Here is an 18,432-nt window from a genome sequence, read left to right on the forward strand (position 1 = left end):
CTCTTTTAATCCCCTTGATTTCAGAAGAATGAGCAATGAATAAGCAGGTGTCCCAATACTTTTGTCTCTATGATGTATGATAAAGACAATATTTACCTTCATATCCAATCAAACTCCACAAAGTAATGATCTCAAGCATAGTGATTATGTAGCCCCAGAAAAGGTTCCACTATTGTCAGCCAGGAGTCTCGTGGTTTCTCTAAATCACGTACAGCCAGTGCAGAAAGCAGCAGTCTGAGAGCTCACCAGAGTCCCGGCCCATTTCCGTCTATGCTGGCTTCCTGTGTAGCTTCAATCTGATGAGCAGATATTGCTGATGACATTTAAAGCCCCTAATGGCAGAGCTCTGTCCTGTCTCACTGATCAGCTCACAGCCTGTCCAGACCACTTTTGCTGGGGTCAATTGTTCTTCCTATCCAAGGAAACCCCCCTGCAGATGACCTGCTTTAAATAGCACCATGTTGCTGAACCCTTTAGAGGTGCTAATCAGGCTGGGTGAACTCACTGAACATTGATAATCAATGTTATAGCCAATAATAAATGAATATAAGTAAATAAAGTTGGTGAGTAAACATAGCACTTCTTTATTTTAACAATCGGAGAATCCACTCTTTACAAAAAGAGTTCCACATAGAACTGAAAAAAGGTTCTTTGAAGGATGTCCTGATGATAGGGGGTCGATCCAGGCATATTTGAATGGATTTTAAGGCCGGATCCTTAGTTTTTACCGCTGTGTTCTAGTACAGCACTCTCTGGTGTACTCTAAGTGCCATTAACAGACATTTTTCCAGCCTGTAGTTGTGAGAAATGTTGTCCGAAGGTAACGGAACAGATTAGAGCCTACAGGGTGGAACATGATGAATAAATAAAAACTTAAGCTTGCTGGCTAGTGCTAGCTAAACATGACTACTGTCTGCTACGAGAGCAAAGCCACAGTAGCTTTTGGTAGCTGTGTTCGCCCACAAGCTCTTCCCATATTTTTTTATCCTCTGTTTATTTTTGGGAAAGCTGTGAAGATTAATATCAGTTTATCGTAATAACAGCAACGCAGAAATGTGTAGAATTAAAGCAATATTTCTGAGATAAATAAACTATTATATGTGGGGTTTTTTTTACATGACTTTTAGAATTGAGAGTAATTCCACCATATATGGGCTTACAAGTGTTCCCAGCCAGGGTTCCTTTTAACACTCCAACCACTCTTCAGCTTCAGCACTTTCAGATGCTGACATCTGATTTTCTCTTCCACCTTCCTCTCCACCACTTCCAGTTTGGTCCAGTCCCAGGAGTTGCCCAGAGGGTGAGCTCTACTTCTGCCATCAATCTATGTCAAGATCTGCAAGGGCCCAGATGATACCAAACCTGAGCCGACAGCAGGGCCTACACCTGTGACTTTAACTCCTATAATATGTGTATAAACCGTTTAAGAGTCATCTTTGTGGTAAGATGCTGTTGAGAACCCAGGCCCAGACTTATCCCAGACCCAGCTCAGATTTAGCCTAGACTCAGCCCAGACTCAGGCCAGACCCAGGCCAAATTTAGCCTAGACAGCCCAGATTTAACCCAGACTCAGGCCAGATTTAGCCCATACTTAGCCTAGACTCAGCCTAGACTTAGCCCAGACTAAGCCTAAACTCAGCTAAGACTCAGCCCAGACCCAGCCCAGACTCAGTCCCGATTTAGCCCATACTTACCCTAGACTCAGCCCAGACCCGGCCCAGACTCAGTCCAGACTTAACCCAAATTTAGCCCAGAGTTAACCTAGACTCAGACCAGACTCAGTCCAGACTTAACCCAAATTTAGCCCAGAGTTAACCTAGACTCAGACCAGACTCAGCCCAGACTCAGCCCAGACTCAGCCCAGAGTTAACCTAGACTCAGTCCAGATTCAGCCCAGACTCAGCCTCAACTCAGCTAAGACTCAGCCCAGACTCAGCCCAGACCCAGGCCAGATTTAGCCTAGACAGCCCAGATTTAGCCCAGACTCAGGCCAGACTCAGGCCAGACTCAGTACAGACTCAGCCCATACCTAGCCTAGACTCAGACCAGACTCAGCTCAGACTCAGCCTAGACTTAGCCCATACTTAGCCTAGACTCAGTCCAGACTCAACCCAAATTTAGCCCAGAGTTAACCTAGACTCAGGCCAGACCTAGCCCAGAGTTAACCTAGACTCAGCCCAGACTCAGCTCAGACTCAGCCCAGACTCAACCCAAATTTAAGCCAGAGTTAACCTAGACTCAGCCCAGACTCAGCTTAGACTCAGCCCAGACCTAGCCCAGAGTTAGCCTAGACTCAGCCCATACCTAGCCCAGAGTTAGCCTAGACTCAGACCAGACTCAGCTCAGACTCAGCCCAGACTTAGCCCAGACTCAACCCAAATTTAAGCCAGAGTTAACCTAGACTCAGCCCAGACTCAGCTTAGACTCAGCCCAGACCTAGCCCAGAGTTAGCCTAGACTCAGACCAGACTCAGCTCAGTCTTCTACAGCAGTCTGAAGAGAATACTGAAGAGAACAGTAAAGCAGGCCTTCAGAAGCCGTGGCAATTTTCACATCATATGATCTGTCAGGTGAGTCTGGAACGCATTTACTATTATTTGCATTATGATTCCAAAGGTTACAAAAATCTTGAAGTTATAAAAGAGCCAAGAGGACAAACAAGAATATGTAGAACGTAGCAGCAGCACCATCCTATCTCCACTAAGAAGAAAGCTTAGAAGACTTCTACTTCAGGTAAAAAAAAGAAGATTTCTCGTCCTGTTTCATTGAATCCACTTCCTGTTGGGACTGCAGATGAGAATATTCACCCTCTACACTGTAAGCAGAGAGGGGTTCTTCGACCCAAGAATGGTAACGATAGTGGAACCACTATCTAGGGTCCAGATTGGATTATTAGATGGACTCACATTACAGATCAAAAGGATTTACTCAAACCTTCTGTGTTTATTATTAACTGATGGTTTCTCTAGGAAGGATGTCCACTGATGACGTACAGCACAGTAACCCAAAAAATGGCTTCAGGGTGGTGACCCATGTAATCCCACCTACTGCAACAGGGCAAAATGAAGCCGTCCCTGCTGTTGGTGTCCCTACGGTCGGAGTCTCGAATGTTGGAGTCCCTGCTGTGGTTGTCCCTACTGTCGGACTTGAGAAATTTCTAAAAATACAGCCAAAAGCATTGGGGGTAAGAAATTCCATTCACACAGTGATGGTATCCATCACATAGGACAAGTTTTACACTGTCTTTAGTCCACAAATAGCTTTTTATGTGCTGTAAAACAGACTAAACACTGAACAAATGCCGCAGTGAAACCAATCCAAAATCCAAATAGTCCTTTTTTTAAACTAGACATCCGTAGCCCACCAAATCCTTTCCATAGACACAGGCCTACAGAGTTCTCTCAACTGACGACAACCACGTCCAGGTCTTCTTCAAGGTCCCACAGACTTGACAATGTAATTTCGTACACAGTAGATTTTACAGCGAACTATAAACACGAACAAAACACCTCCGTAGACGTCGGAGCGCTAGCACCTGTACTCACGACTGTCACATTTAAGGAGGAATCTATCCTGAGAAAGCCCAGGTAACCAAATTCTCAAGTCTGTGCCACCTTAACAAACACCAGGATGTGATTTGGTAGTGGATTGAGAGACGTTCTGAGATGTTCAGCCATGCATTCATGCTTTAGCATTTGAGTGATCATTGACTTCTATTGTTTCTGGTGTTAGCAATGTTAGCACCAAGCAATCAACATTTTTGGCACCGAACATGACTTGGCTGATCAACTACATATCAGGTCAGTGGAAAATAGGGCAAAGCTATCAGCCATCATGCAAAGTGACCTATATATATACTAGGACAGTAATAGACATGGTACTAAACAACTGCAATGAGGAAATGAGAGAATTGCTAGGAAGTATTTACTGTACTTAACACTGCATGATTTTACTGTACAGAGAATCAGAGAATTCTACCTGGGGCATAGTTGCAATAATAATAACAATAATAAAAACAACAACAACAATAATAATAAAGAAAGGGAACATAAGAGGCCTACTTCCTGGGTTTCCAATAAATAAACCTACACTTATAAAGGGCTTACCTTTTACAATATGTGTATTAATGACTTACAAATCATTATTAAGCATAAATATAATAAACCATTTGAGAAAAAAAAGAGCAATAGTGTTGCTGTCTAAACAATGACCTACATCCTTCCATACTGTTAAAGAAGGGCGCTCAACGCATGTATTTATATACCGCAGTGGTGTAAACGTGGGCTACACTCCCCACCTGTAGGGGGAGCCCACAAACCAAAATGACCAATCTCTCATAATACTGCTTTAACATCAATATTTTTCTCCCACAGACCATCCAAATAATGAACGGGCTGATAACTCTGGCGTTTGCCATCGTGCACACTGTGGTCCTCCCAACGTTTTCCAGCTACACTGGAGTTTGTTTCTGGGCCTTTCTGATGGTAGGCTTTTACTGTTTATAGTTCAATAGATTCTGTAGATCCAGTGAGTTCCAGTCCTGCTCACCTCCCCGAGATTAAAATACACTATACATGGATGGAGCTCCACCACCATCATTCCAGAGAACACAGTTCTTCCACTGCTCCACAGCTCCTCAATGCTGGGGGCTTTGTACCCCTCTATACCCCACGCCTGGCATTAGGCGGCATGGTGCCAATAGGTTTATATGTTTATAGAGAGTCTTATTCTAAATCACGTACAGCCAGTGCAGAAAGCAGCAGTCCGAGAGCTCATCAGAGTCCCGGCCCATTTCCGTCTATGCTGGCTTCCTGTGTAGCTTCAATCTGATGAGCAGATATTGCTGATGACATTTAAAGCCCCTAATGGCAGAGCTCTGTCCTGTCTCACTGATCAGTTTACAGCCTGTCCAGACCACTGTGCAGAAGTGCTTCTTTTGCCAGGGTCAATTGTTCTTCCTATCCAAGGAACCCCCCCTGTAGATGATCCTTTAAAGACCTGCTTTAAATAGCACCACGTTGCTGAACCCTTTAGAGGTGCTTCAGAGAGTCCTATTCTATTGGCAGTATACAAGCAAGCTGTGTGTGTGCATTGCCACATTGTATTTATTAGAAGGGCTAAATTTGGACGTGGGGGAGGGGCTTTAAGATGCATTAATATCTTAATTATTTCTGTAAATATTTGCAATTAATTGTCAGTGTTGTTCCCTGTTTAGTACATCAGTGCTGGCTCTCTGTGTGTTGCTGCAGAGAAGAACCTGAATAATTGTACGGTACGTCAGTGTCTGTATTTCTTACGGGTCAGTCCTAGAAGTCGCTGTTGCTGCCGTAATTAGGCAAACATTACATACACAGTTACATAATTACATATTGTCACTATCACGCTTCTCCATTTGTGCAGTTTTGCACTTTTTTGACATAATATCAATCTGGCAGTTGTTCTTTACAGTGTATCAGAATTTGATGATCAATAGAAATGCTCTAAAATCACCTGGAATAAAATCTTTCTACACTGACTTCCATTGAAGAGTAGGACGTTTTTTTTCTTTCCCTGTGAAGTTGATACTGTAGCGACTTGACGTAGATCCAGTAGCCATGCAGTATCTGTAAAATGTGCTCCTCACACTGGCAAACACCTGCTGATACCATATGCATCACAATACAGGAGTTTTACAGGATTACTCAAAGTCTGAGTAAAACTCTCTCAGCAGTGAGAGGGTTTATACAGCAGAAGCTCCAGATCTCATCAGATCAGATAAAGCAGCTGAACATAAATCCAGTAAAAAGGAGAAACAAGAGCTTCTCATTCTGAAGAAAGAAAGCAGTGAGATCTTGTCGGTGAGCTAGTCTGACGAACAGAGCTCGGTTCCTCCAGGGTTCTCCTGGACGCCCCCCAGTCCAGCCAGGACAGCGTGAGGGATGTGTTCACCTCCATCAGCAGCAGCAGCAGCAGCAGCTCACCTGATTTACCATCATTAAGCCCTGATTTACCACCAAACCAGGTGTTGATCTGAGGAGAACTCTAAATAATACTAGACTCCATGAGGAGAACTTTGGAGATGTTCTAATGATGAACACAGTGATGGAGAACCACCACCACTTACTGTAGGAGTGTTGCAGAAATGGTGATGCTGTAATTCTGTAAACCCACTCTGCTCTGTAGGTGAAGGCCTCACTCATAATGAACGTCTTCAGTGCTGTAGCTGCGGGAGTAGCCATCAGTCTACTGTCACTGGACTTGTCACTGGTGCATACAGGAGATGACCCTTGCTACGGCCCCGACACCAAAGATAAATGCAGGGATTACCTTCAGCTTATGGTGTGTTGGATTCTTTCTGTTGTCATAATTCACACATTTAATTGATTCCGACTGGACTGGACCGGACCATGGCCAATGTAATTAATGTGTTTATCCAGATTCTGTTGCTAATAAGAATTTCTGTTTTGACGTCTCCCACTGAATACCAGAGTCGGTCAAAGGGCATCAGTGGAGTGATGCTGCTTTTCTCTGTGCTTGAGTTCTTCGTCTCCATTTGCATCTCAGTGTTTGGATGCCGAGCCACCTGCTGTGGTGACCCAGCGGTAAGTATGCTAGCACCAAGACTATGAACTTTGGTCCCCTAAAGAACCAAAGAATCCTTTTAAACTTCACAACCTCCACTACACTATATGGAAGTAAAGTATTGGGACACCTCCTCACTCACACTACCATTTACATTCATAGCCAGTGATGTATCTAGAACCTACAAAAGACCTTGAGTGATTTCTTTCACCTCATATAATTGGTCCCACCCACTGTCAATCAGAATGTAATGATGTAAATGTGTGTTTAATCTCCACCTCTTTCTGTACTGAAGGGCTCTGTTGTAGCTGCGGTTCCAAGTCAGGCAGCAAGCTATTCATTGGCCAATCCGTTGTATCCACAGAGCGCTCAGCAGGTAAGAGAATCCTTTCAGCATGAGGGCCTACTTAACCCTGAGAACCCTAAGAACCCTAAGACTGTGAGATAGCACATAAGTCATTTGATGTTCTTTACAGGAGGCCAGCAGTGCTTGGAGGAACCTCTTAAGGTGCTTTGAGGAATCTTTAAGGAACCCTTTTCTTGAAAGTTCTTTAAGAGGTTCCTTCACAATTCCAAATTAAAAAACCTTTCAAAATTCTGAAGAAACTTATACTTTTAAGAATGTAGGCTACACTCTTAAATATAAGGGTTCTACAAAGAGTTCTTAGAAGGGTGCTATAGAAGAGCCATTTTTGGCACCATAAATAACTGTCTTTCTAAAGGACATGATTAAGAGTGAAGAGACCGGTTGTCTGCAGGACCTGCATGGCGCCCCCTCTCTGTTCAGTACATGGAGGAGCTGAGTTGTAGAGGAACTTCCATGAGCTGCACTTTTACTGCTGGAGCGTCCACTTACTGGACAGACTGGGAATCCAGGGAAATCCGCTCTGCGTCTATGCTGGAAGCTCAATGAAGACGGTCTGAGATACTAAGGCTCGGTCTGGGTGAAGAGGGCGGGTCTACCGAACGAGCAGGAGAGTCTGGCTCCAGCCTCTGGTTGCAAATTCGACAACATGACGGACAGTTTTGGTTTAATTTCTATAGAACGGAAGGGAACGGACCCAACGGCGTCCATGTTTCCTGCAGTCGTTATGGTAGCTCGCATTTCTTGTTAGATGTTTTGCTGCGTTTTCTCTTCACTGGCTTCCTGTAGCTGCTGCCCAGGTCATCAGATTCAAACCCCCTCTTCTGAGAGTACTCAGGCGAAGAGAAGAGTATTATGGTCTCCATATTGACTTGTGTTTAGTAGAGTCTAAGATTAGAGGATCTTTGAAGTCGCTCTGAAGAAGAGTGTCTGCTAAGGAATCATGATGTAGATTCATGTTGGCTTATTATAAAATAAATGATTAGAATAGACTGACTTTAACTTTCTTCCTGTCTTCTGATTTCTGATCTTGCTGAACGCTACAACTTTGACAACCGGCCTTTTTTAAAATTTGCCTTAGAGTTCTTTTGTATGAGCCATAGATACTGTTATTAGTATCATGTACATTATTATCAACAAAACTATTATTGTTTATTATCAAAATATGGCTCAAAAAGAACTTAATGATAATGTAACACCATTGTCATGCTAAATGTTGTCACACAAAGCTTCTCCTAACAGATCGTGGATGTCCTCGGTCAACTTCCTGAGGAAATGTTAACATGTGACTTGTGTTATTGTTTCTTAGGGTGTGTTTAACATGGAAAATCCCAACTCAAGCGTGAACAGCCCACCTCCAGCTTACAGCACAAGACCTGACAAACCAGATAACTGAGAATGATGGAAGAAGAAGGCCTAGAGAAGAGTCAGAAGGTCGAACATGCTGTTAAAGGATGCAGAATTTCTCTTTGTAATCTTTGAAGTAATTTCTTTTTACCTTTTATCTGCATTACTTTAATTGTTATTATTTTTAAAATATTTTTTAAGCATTTCTCTCAAGTTTTCAAAAGAATGGACCAATATAAATGTTCCAGTGTTGCTTGAAATAAAATAACATCACATTAAAGGTACATTTCGATGATAAAGCGTCCATTTCTGAAATGACAGCAAGGCTGCAACGATCAGCCATAACATTAGTACCACTACAGTGTCTTCGGATTTTGATTATTATTATTATTTTTCTACATAAGAGACCTCTGGTTATACAACTGCAGGTCATAACGAGAATGCTTGGTGCATAATTAATACACCAGCCGTCTAAATCAGGCTTTACTTTACATTGTTTACAACTGTTTAAAGTGTTTCCCTAAACACAGTGTGACTGAATGTAGTCTAACAACGTCTAATAATGACCTGCATATAACTGAATAAACCCCCAGCACTCGTAAACACACACTGTGTGTGAGGTCATGAGAGCTTACTGAGAACAGGCCTTCCTGGAAAGTGAGCCCCCCCCCCCCTCCCCCCCTCCCATCACCACTCATGTTCCAAGGAAAGCTGAGGCCACTCCTCTTGGTGGATTCAGTAACCATGACCAAGCTATTAAGCTATTACTGTCATAGCAACACTGAAGCTCTGTGTACGCACACACACACACACACACACACACACACACACATACTGCCGTCCTGGAGTCTGAGCTGCATGGACAGCCTCTTCAACATTTCACAATAGCCGTCTGAAAAACATCCTCTCTGAAACTCCCCCAGAAGAAGAAGAGAACAGCTCACACAGTGAGGAGATCTCCGAGAAGAACACACCAGCCTCATTTCAGGTAGCCTAACACTGAGTTCACTGGGTTTGGTCAGTTTGTTGGGCCTTTATAGTTTTTAGGCAGTTTGTCTGCTGAGTCTTTTCTTGGGCTATTTCTGTAATACCCCTTAGGAGGAGCGAGAAACAACGACTGATGATTCGACACACAAACCTCACCCTGGTACTCTGTTCTCTTTCTTATTCGTTGGGTTATGTTCATTGAGTGGGGGCAGAGTTGGGCAGTTTGTGGAGCTTTAGCTGCAGTGTTGGTGTATTTTGTTGGGTCATGTACACTGTGTGGGGTACAGTTGGGTAGTTTGGGGAGCTTTAGCTGCAGTGTTGGTGTATTTTGTTGGGTCATGTACACTGTGTGGGGTACAGTTGGGTAGTTTGTGGAGCTTTAGCTGCAGTGTTGGTGTATTTTGTTGGGTCATGTACACTGTGTGGGGTACAGTTGGGTAGTTTGGGGAGCTTTAGCTGCAGTGTTGGTGTATTTTGTTGGGTCATGTACACTGTGTGGGGTACAGTTGGTTAGTTTTGGTAGCTTTAGCTGCAGTGTTGGTGTATTTTGTTGGGTCATGTACACTGTGTGGGGTACAGTTGGGTAGTTTTGGTAGCTTTAGCTGCAGTGTTGGTGTCTTTTGTTGGGTTATGTCCACTGTGTGGGGTACAATTGGGTAGTTTTGGTAGCTTTAGCTTTAGATGTTTATATCACATCAATTACTTGACAGTCTAGAAGTTCCAAGCTGTCAAACAGTGATGAATTTCGCAACAGCGTGATTTTCAGTGTTTCTCCACAGGCTTTGTTCATCTTTACAACACAATGAGAAAGGAAGACGGCGTCACATACAGTGCAACACATTTAGCCTTTGAAGACCCATGCAAACCAAGACAGTATTAAAAGAAATGATCAACCTGTCATGTGACATTTAATTTAGAAAAGGACATTCACTTGCTAATGTATTAATGGAGGTGTGAAAGTAAGGAGTGAGAAACTTACTATACTTGGTCTCCTGATGTCAAATCTAAACCCAGCCAGTATCTTTCAGTTGTTGGTTTCATGGTCAGTATTTTCAGAACAGGACACTAATGCAGTTGTGTTGTGTTCTGTTGTGGATGTTCTCTAGCACTGACAGAATCCAGCTTGCTTTCAAGATGTCTGGCACGGCTATACCTCTCTCCAACATGGGGAATGGCTACACCATCGTGACCCACGTGATCCCCCCAGCAACCGGCAACTCCACTGCAACAGTGCAAAATGTCTCCAGTGGTGGCTCACTTCAGAAATTTCTGAAAGGAGAGCCAAAAGCACTGGGGGTAAGACACCAATCACAGTACACATACGTATATGTAGATCTGCATCTATTTCCATATTGTCTTACATATTTTTTAAAATAATATTTTTATATATGTTAAAATAACAAAAATGAACCTCATATCTGCAGACGGTGTTTGGCATTACTGTCAGCACCAAACTTATGTTTAATTTATGTTCAAGCTTATGTTCATTTTTTTACTTTTTCACTCTTTTCTGTGTCCATTTATAATGTATCAAACATATGTAACCAATAGAAATGCTCCACTGACTTCCATTTGAACATAAAAAAGTTCCTTCTGTAAAGTAAAGCTACAGGTCTGGACATACAGACGATGGGAAACTGTGTTTGTCTTGATAACCAACACATTTACTGCACCGTTTTTTTCCTTGAATGAAGCAAAATGTAGAGTAGCCAATCAGAACAGAGCTCATTTACATACCACACATCAAAACCAAAAGTACAACAACATAAACACCCTGTTGGGAAGTTGGGAAATGCCCTTTGTGGGGTTGTGAAATGTTCGAATTTTGGAAGGAGGAACTTCCCTGAAGCCCCTCCTCTTCTCAGACTAACGTCTTTGAAATTCCATCTCTGTCAAAGTTCCCACCACCACCCACGCCTCCACCTTTTAACCCAGCCAAGCCAGTTAAAAGGATCCAGCTGTGCTTATCAGAGGGGACCCAGCCCGTTTTCTAGCTTTCTAGATTTGGAGCTTTCCTCCCCTTCATGGCCCAAATTCTCTAACTATGTAATAACCTGGTAACAGTGTGGTACAAGCTCTGCTCACTTATCCTTTTAACTCATTCATCTTCCATCAAACGGAACCTCTGTGAGCAGGTGGAGGCCTGTTTTTAACTAACCGCCTTTTTTCTGGCTTTTCAGTCATCTTGATAAGCATAAGATCAACATGTTCAGGCATTTCCTGCCGCTGGCCGTCTGTTTTTGGCAGAGACTAGTCACTGACTGTAAATATGATTTCCAGGAATCTAGGGATCTAGGGATCCAGGAATTTATTATTAACTGTAAACTACCTCATCTCTTTTCTTCAGTGGACGTTGATGTTACCAGAATTATTTCCAAGCCATTTTGGAGCATTTCTTTTGGTCCATTATTATGAAATAATAAATTTATGTCCTAGTCACATATTCCCCCCACCCCATAACATGCAATGCTCCCGACACTAGGAGGGTGAAGACTGACACACACCTCCTCAGACACATACACAGCCAGACGTCGTCTCTTTTTTTTGACAATAACTGTCGCCGATGCGACGTCACCGGGCAACCAAGGAAAGCTCTGTGTACACGACTCTGATGCATCGACCAGCAGACGCCCATGCTGGCCGGTATTGCACTGGAGTGATGTGAGGAGAAAGTGCCACCTATCTATTCTGGAGAGAGCAAGGCCAGATGCAGTCTCTCAGGGCCTCGGCTTCTGATGGCTAGCAGACTTACAAAAAGGGCTTCATCGTTTACTCTGTTGGAAAAACTCTTAGCTAGTTCATAGAGGCCAGAATCCAGGAGATCCCTCTAAGCTTAGATACTACTAAATACAGAAGTCAGTATGGAGACCATAATACTCTAATAGACTCTAATACACTAGACTTCGCCCAAGTACTCTTAAAAGAGGATGGTATTCGGTCAGCGTTTGAAGACAGCGAGCGACTCGGACACCCAGAGGTCTTCCATGGATCTTAACCTCTGGAGACCCTGCATCCTCATATGGGGACATTACATTTCTGCCTCTCTACACAGTGATATTTAATTTTTTTCAACTTTGACCTTTTGACCTCATATGACGACATTGTTTTTTGTAAAAACGTAGTCTTAGTCTTTCTGTACAAAGACTAAGTTTAGATTTTATACTTGTTAGGTCCTACTAATCCCAAAAACTGGTCTCAGGAGGGTAAAGGATGGCCGGTCAAGCCGAGCCCCAAGCTGGAAGGGCTCTTGGTTTTGGCTTTTGACCATTACCATCAAGTACGGAGGGGCTGGCTGGTCCATCTTGGCTTTGTAGGCCAGCGTCAGGACTTAAATCTGATGACCTGGGCCTGGGCAGCTGCTACAGGAAGCCAGTGAAGAGAGTTACATGGCTGAACATCCATCTGTTTCCTCCACAGACCGTCCAGATAATGACTGGTTTGTTGATGGTCCTGATTGGTATCGTGATTTCCATCCTCGCCCATCCCCCCATTGTAGTCTACAGTGGCATTTCTTTCTGGGGGGGTTTGCTGGTAAGCTCTATCTATTTGTTTTTGTTAATCCACCTGATGGAAATACTAAAAGAATTATCTCTCATTGCCAATTTAACACACACTGACCTTTTCCCTTCCATGCAGTACATCACCGCCGGCTCTCTCAGCGTTTCAGCTAGCAACAAGCTTAATCGCTGCGTGGTACGTAAACACATCCACAGTCTTAGCCTTCTCCTACTGGCCTTCTTCTTTGTGGAAAGGTGTGCAGCAGGACTTCAGAACTTCAGATACACTCGCAAGACACACCATATGTCCAAATGTTTGAGGACACCCTTTGTAGTGATGCATTCAGCTACTTAGAGGGGCATTAAGCTGTGGAGCTGTGGAAGAGCTGTGTTCTCTGGAATGATGGTGGTGGAGCTCCAGTCAGTACTTTTGGGCTGGGATGAGTTGGGGAGCTAAGGATGAGGTGGGGTGGTGATCATCCGCTGTCTAAAGGCCTCGGCTGAACTGAGAAGAAGAAAAAATGCTGGAAATTTAATATCTACTCTGGCTAAACATGCTAACTCAGCACTAGCATTAGCCTGCTAGCCAGCGAGGAGTAGAGCGAGGATAGCAGCAGGATCATCGTGGACTCGAGCAGGTGACGCAAATCGTGTAGCGACAGGAGGTACTTTACAGCATGAAATCCTTTTCCAGTAGTCATAAAAAAAAAAGCATAAAATGTCACAGCGCCACCTGCAGTACCGGAGCCCACATACGCCACAGGTTAAACTAAACTACAGACAGTATGTGAAATTGTAAGCTCACAGAGGTGCCTTTCCTACAACGAGGAGTGTATGGTTTACAGAAATTGGATAAAAGCCAGGGTGGAGCTAGAGCAGGGAAGGGATAAACAGCAGCATCGTAAATATAAAAAATGATTTCTATTAAAGCAAAGTTTCATAACGTTAGCTGGCAAGCCTCAGTACTCAGATACAGTGGCTGGATTGTCCCCACTGATCACACAAGCAATCATTTTATTTTTATTATCATTTTATTGTTTTAGTCGCCCATTTTAATTCAGCATGACTGATTAAACGCAATTAAAGTAGTCTATTATCTGTAAAAATCACAAATCTCCACTTTGTGTCCCACATTAGTGGGTCAGTGGTGGCTCACTGGTTAGAGCACTGTGTTTTTGATAAGAAGGTTCCTCTGATGTTTCTGATGTTCTTCTGTTTTCTGTGTCTTTTAGGTTAAAGGCTCTTTGACAATGAATATCATCAGCACGATGGCTGCAGCAATAGCCATCATCATGTTTTCCATTGATTTGGCAATAATGTCACCGATGTGCTATTATAGCGACTACAACTACTACTCGCAAAGCTCCTGCACCTCCAGGGTAATATTGTTGATTTTTTGATTTTTTGTCATATTCTTCATATTCACATGAAAATCACTTAGAACTTAAGTGTGAGGAAAAATAAAATCCTGCAGATTTCTGGGGAAACACTGAAATCGAGTCTCCTGAACAGAGATGCTGGACGCTACAGTAAAGGAAATGGTGCAACATCTGATGTTAGACTCAGTTGTTGCGGCGTCTGGGTCGTGTTCTCCTACGGCTATTTAGACTGGAGATCGAACGTAGAGTGGTCTCCTAGACTAAAGTGTTCTAGATACCAGCTAGAAGTTTTTGCCATGAGAGACTCATAACAGAAAACTGTTCATTTCTGTCAAACTGTTAAAACAGTAGTAGTATGTTTTGGATGTTAGAGATTCCACTGTTCTGACTACATTAAATATAAACATTTTCAGATTTTCAGATTTTATGCATGTAGTGGTTTGTTTTTTATACTATGACAGTTGACCTAAAATTAGATTAAACAATCGGAAAATATCGCCTTGCTTAAAGTATCACAGTATATCGCAATATATCGAATCGTAACCCCTGTATTGTAATACATATTGTATCGCCAGATCCTTGTCAATACACAGCCCTGGTGGTGATCATCTGCTGTCTAAAGGCCTCGTTTGAACTGAGAGGAAGAAAGCTAGAAGTTTTTGCCATGAGAGACTCAAAGGATGTTGCAAGCTGCAAAAACCCCCCCCCAAAATTTTACAGTTTGAGATCAGATTGTGAGAGATTAGAGATTAGAGATTAGAGATTCCACTGTTCTGACGACATGAAAAGTAAACATTTTCACTCAGATTTTATGCATGTAGTGGTTTGTTTTTTATACTATGACAGTTGACCTAAAATTAGATTAAACAATCGGAAAATATCGTCTTGCTTAAAGTATCACAGTATATCGCAATATATTGATACATATTGTATCGCCAGATCCTTGCCAATACCCAGCCCTAATGGTGATCATCCGCCGTCTAAAGGCCTTGTTTGAACTGAGAAGAAGAAAGCTAGAAGTTTTTGCCATGAGAGACTCAAAGGGTGATGCAAGCTGCAAAAACAAAATTACAGAGATCAGATTGTGATCAAACTGTTTGTATTTCAGAACACTGCCAAAGGCACTGTCGGGGTGCTGCTGGTTTTCTCTATACTTCAGTTCTTCATCTCCATCTGCATTTCAGCGTTTTCCTGTAAAGCCGTCTGCAACAGTGAACCTGTGGTGGGTATCAGAACTGAAGACGCTTTCACTGATGCAGCATAATGTAATTGATTGAACTGCTGTTATGGTCAATGAACACAGTACGCACATGTTGCCTATCTGCTGTAGTCACCCTGTACACAATTTGTAACATGTGAAGTTGTGCATGTCTGTAGGTGAATATCACTGTGGTTCCAAACCAGGAGGCAAACTGTTCAGTGGTCAATCCTTTCCCTGCTCAGAACACCCAACAGGTAAGACAAGCATTTGTTACACACTTTCAAAGGTTTTAAAAGGTTCCTTAAAAAAACACAATTGGTTCTTCTGCAGCATCACTCAAAGAACTCTTTGTAGCACCTCTATTTTTAACGGTGTAGGTGGAGTTTGGATTTTACAGTATAATAATAAACTTTTCATACAGAACAAGTTCGCAAAGTTCACAATGTCATGGGTTTAAGACCCAAGACTAAGTCAGTACTCAGTCTTGTGCCCTAGCAATAAAGTGTTGCTTTCAGTCAATTGACTAAATGGTCCTTAAACTGAAAATACTGTTTCAAAGTTGTTAGAACAAAAAAGGAGAGGAAAGTTGATAAATTTTTTGAGTGGAAAACCACAGAACCACAGCCTGACAAGTATTAAAACAGCCTATGGTCCAGCCAGCGGGCCAAAAGCATTATTACAAACTTCTCTTATCAAAGAATAGCCCGACTAGTTTGTACAGAAGTCCCTGTAGTTACTAAGTAATACACCTTAGTGTGTAATAAGCCTTTCTGCATTAAGGGTTAAAGGGTTAAACCCTTACATGTTACAGTCATCACCTCTAATAATAAAAGCTATCACTAGAGATGAAAATCAAACATTGGCTACTTGCTTGTAGACATGCTTGGCGCTACCCGGTTTGCGGTTTATGACGCTGTCCGAAATATGGAACAACAGTGTGTGTTTAGTTTAGTCAAGCACTGGAATTCACAGCTCTCTTAGCTTCTGCTTGGAGCTCCACACTGTTTTAAATGTGGTCAATTCCAGAAGTAAAGGATATGTCATCTTGAGAGGCGATGCAGAATCGTGACCTTGGTTAATCTGGTTAACGCAGCATCCAGCCCCACCCTCTATCAGTAACAGTATGAGGAACAAAAACACTGATTGGGCCATCTCTAGTTATCACTCTAGAAAAACTTTTACTTAAAATATTTTTAAAAACCCTGTTGCATTAAAACGTGAGCACACAAATGGGGAGTTTACTACTCAAATAGATTTTGGGGCTTCAGGTCAATGACACTGCGTGTTCTTGCTTGTCTAGAGCATGTATTTTTGAGAGCGCTTCTATAAGGAATCTTTTGGGCAGCATCATTTTTAATAGTGTATTGCATTGAAATAAAAGGGAGTAATTAGTGTAAGGTAATATTTACCGTTTGTGGATGTTCTTTGTTTTCCAGTGGATGTACGGAGTCAGTGGTGCCGCTATGAGCGCTCCACCAATGGAAAGTCCTCCAGAGTACACAGAGACAAAATGCTTCCCAGACAACTGAGGCTAAACAGCTTTCTCAGAAGATAAAACCTCCGTAGCACTTACACATATATACACACACACACACATATATATGTGCATTTCAAGTTCCCTAATGCAGAGGATGTTTTCGATATCTTTTCTATAATCATACTTTTTTTTTCTCTTTTATTTCCTGCGTATGCTGCTTCAGCACATCACATGACATGTGCAGTGTCAGCTGTGATGGCTTGTTTGATGGTAATACAGATAAAAGTTTATATGTTCTATAACTTGTGGACTGCTCTGACGTAAAAGTGCACCAATTCTGAAAATTCTGAAAATTTCTATGCTTTATTTTTTTAAGTAGATCAATGTTTTGTTTTTTGTTTTTTAAATCTTTCTTATAGCATATAAAGTATATTTCTATCCACAATATTGCTGTGTGGAATCATTTCTTAGTAAATCAGGTATATTTGTGTTATATACTGTATAGTAAATAATCAGCAATCCACAAAACAATGAAACTAATAAAAAAAACTTTTCCATAGATAACAAATGAGCTAGTTAGCTTTCCACATATCGCCAAAACCAGCTGGAGAGAAATAAGCCATTTAATTTCAGAATTATAGAAAATATAAATATACTGTGATATGACTTTTCATGTTAGTTTAATAAGGATAAGGCTAAGAGTTATCTTTACCTCAGAAAGCCGAATAAAACAAGACAAAAGCTAACAGATTAGCTAGTTAGCAATTTATGAATTATAATGGAAAGTATAGTGGAATATGAATTATGCCATGTTGCTTTAAAAACAGTTATCTTTACCTCAGGTAGCCGAGACCTCAACATAACAGGACACCTAGCTGACAGATTAGCTTGCTAGCTATGTATGGCCAAATCAAGCTAGAGAGGACACATAAGTCATATAATTTCTGAATTATAATAGAAAATATAAGGTAATATGACATATTATGTCAAGAGTGTATTCGAGCATTGCATTTGGCCAGCCATTTGTTCTGACCATTTACTTCCAGTCTCTCTCATTACGGTAGTTTTGCGTACCGAACAGCTGCTCTCGGGCTGTTGTTGTTTACCACCGTTCCCTGTAAACCCCAGAGAACGTCTTACATACAACACCCTGGAGGCAAGCTGTTTGCCTGGAACAAATCTCACCTGGCTTTAACAATTACACCAGAGTTCATTCCCAGCCTAACGTTGGTGTCATAGCACCTCTACCCCCCAACCCGGTCCCAAAGACAGGAGGAACAGTATAACTACTTTAATGAGCAAGTTTTAATTATTGCTGTTTTAGAATCTATAGAATCATAATATACATATTCACTTTAGTTATTGACAGAAAAATGTTCCAAATATCTACTTTTAGATATGAATATATATATATATAGAATTTAACATATATACTTATATATAGTATATATACATATATATCATCGAATATACGAATATATATATATATATATATATATATATATATATATATATATATATATATAGTCTAACAGGTGCAATCACATGTTAGGCAAATACACAGGGTCAGCTGGAAGAGCATGAAGCCATATATTCATAAACTCATTTAGTTCCTAAAAC

The 18,432-nt window shown here is 41.8% G+C and overlaps 2 protein-coding genes across 2 annotated transcripts; both read left to right on the forward strand.

The window, feature by feature from the left end:
• The first annotated feature begins 2,973 nt into the window (after positions 1 to 2,973).
• Positions 2,974 to 8,320, forward strand: LOC140559379 (membrane-spanning 4-domains subfamily A member 4A-like). Its single transcript, XM_072682870.1, has 6 exons — positions 2,974 to 3,183; positions 4,373 to 4,483; positions 6,162 to 6,317; positions 6,467 to 6,580; positions 6,856 to 6,936; positions 8,234 to 8,320. Exons 1-6 carry the CDS (start codon positions 2,974 to 2,976, stop codon positions 8,318 to 8,320), a joined length of 759 nt encoding a protein of 252 aa, XP_072538971.1.
• A 753-nt stretch (positions 8,321 to 9,073) lies between these two features.
• LOC140559777 (membrane-spanning 4-domains subfamily A member 4A-like) lies at positions 9,074 to 17,257 on the forward strand. The gene is made up of 8 exons (XM_072683395.1): positions 9,074 to 9,259; positions 10,365 to 10,554; positions 12,676 to 12,789; positions 12,895 to 12,951; positions 13,988 to 14,134; positions 15,243 to 15,356; positions 15,512 to 15,589; positions 16,772 to 17,257. Exons 2-8 carry the CDS (start codon positions 10,393 to 10,395, stop codon positions 16,862 to 16,864), a joined length of 765 nt encoding a protein of 254 aa, XP_072539496.1. The 5' UTR covers positions 9,074 to 9,259; positions 10,365 to 10,392; the 3' UTR covers positions 16,865 to 17,257.
• The last annotated feature ends 1,175 nt before the right edge of the window (positions 17,258 to 18,432 follow it).

The sequence above is a fragment of the Salminus brasiliensis genome, chromosome 7 (assembly GCF_030463535.1).
Source record: "Salminus brasiliensis chromosome 7, fSalBra1.hap2, whole genome shotgun sequence".
Lineage (NCBI taxonomy): Eukaryota > Metazoa > Chordata > Actinopteri > Characiformes > Bryconidae > Salminus > Salminus brasiliensis.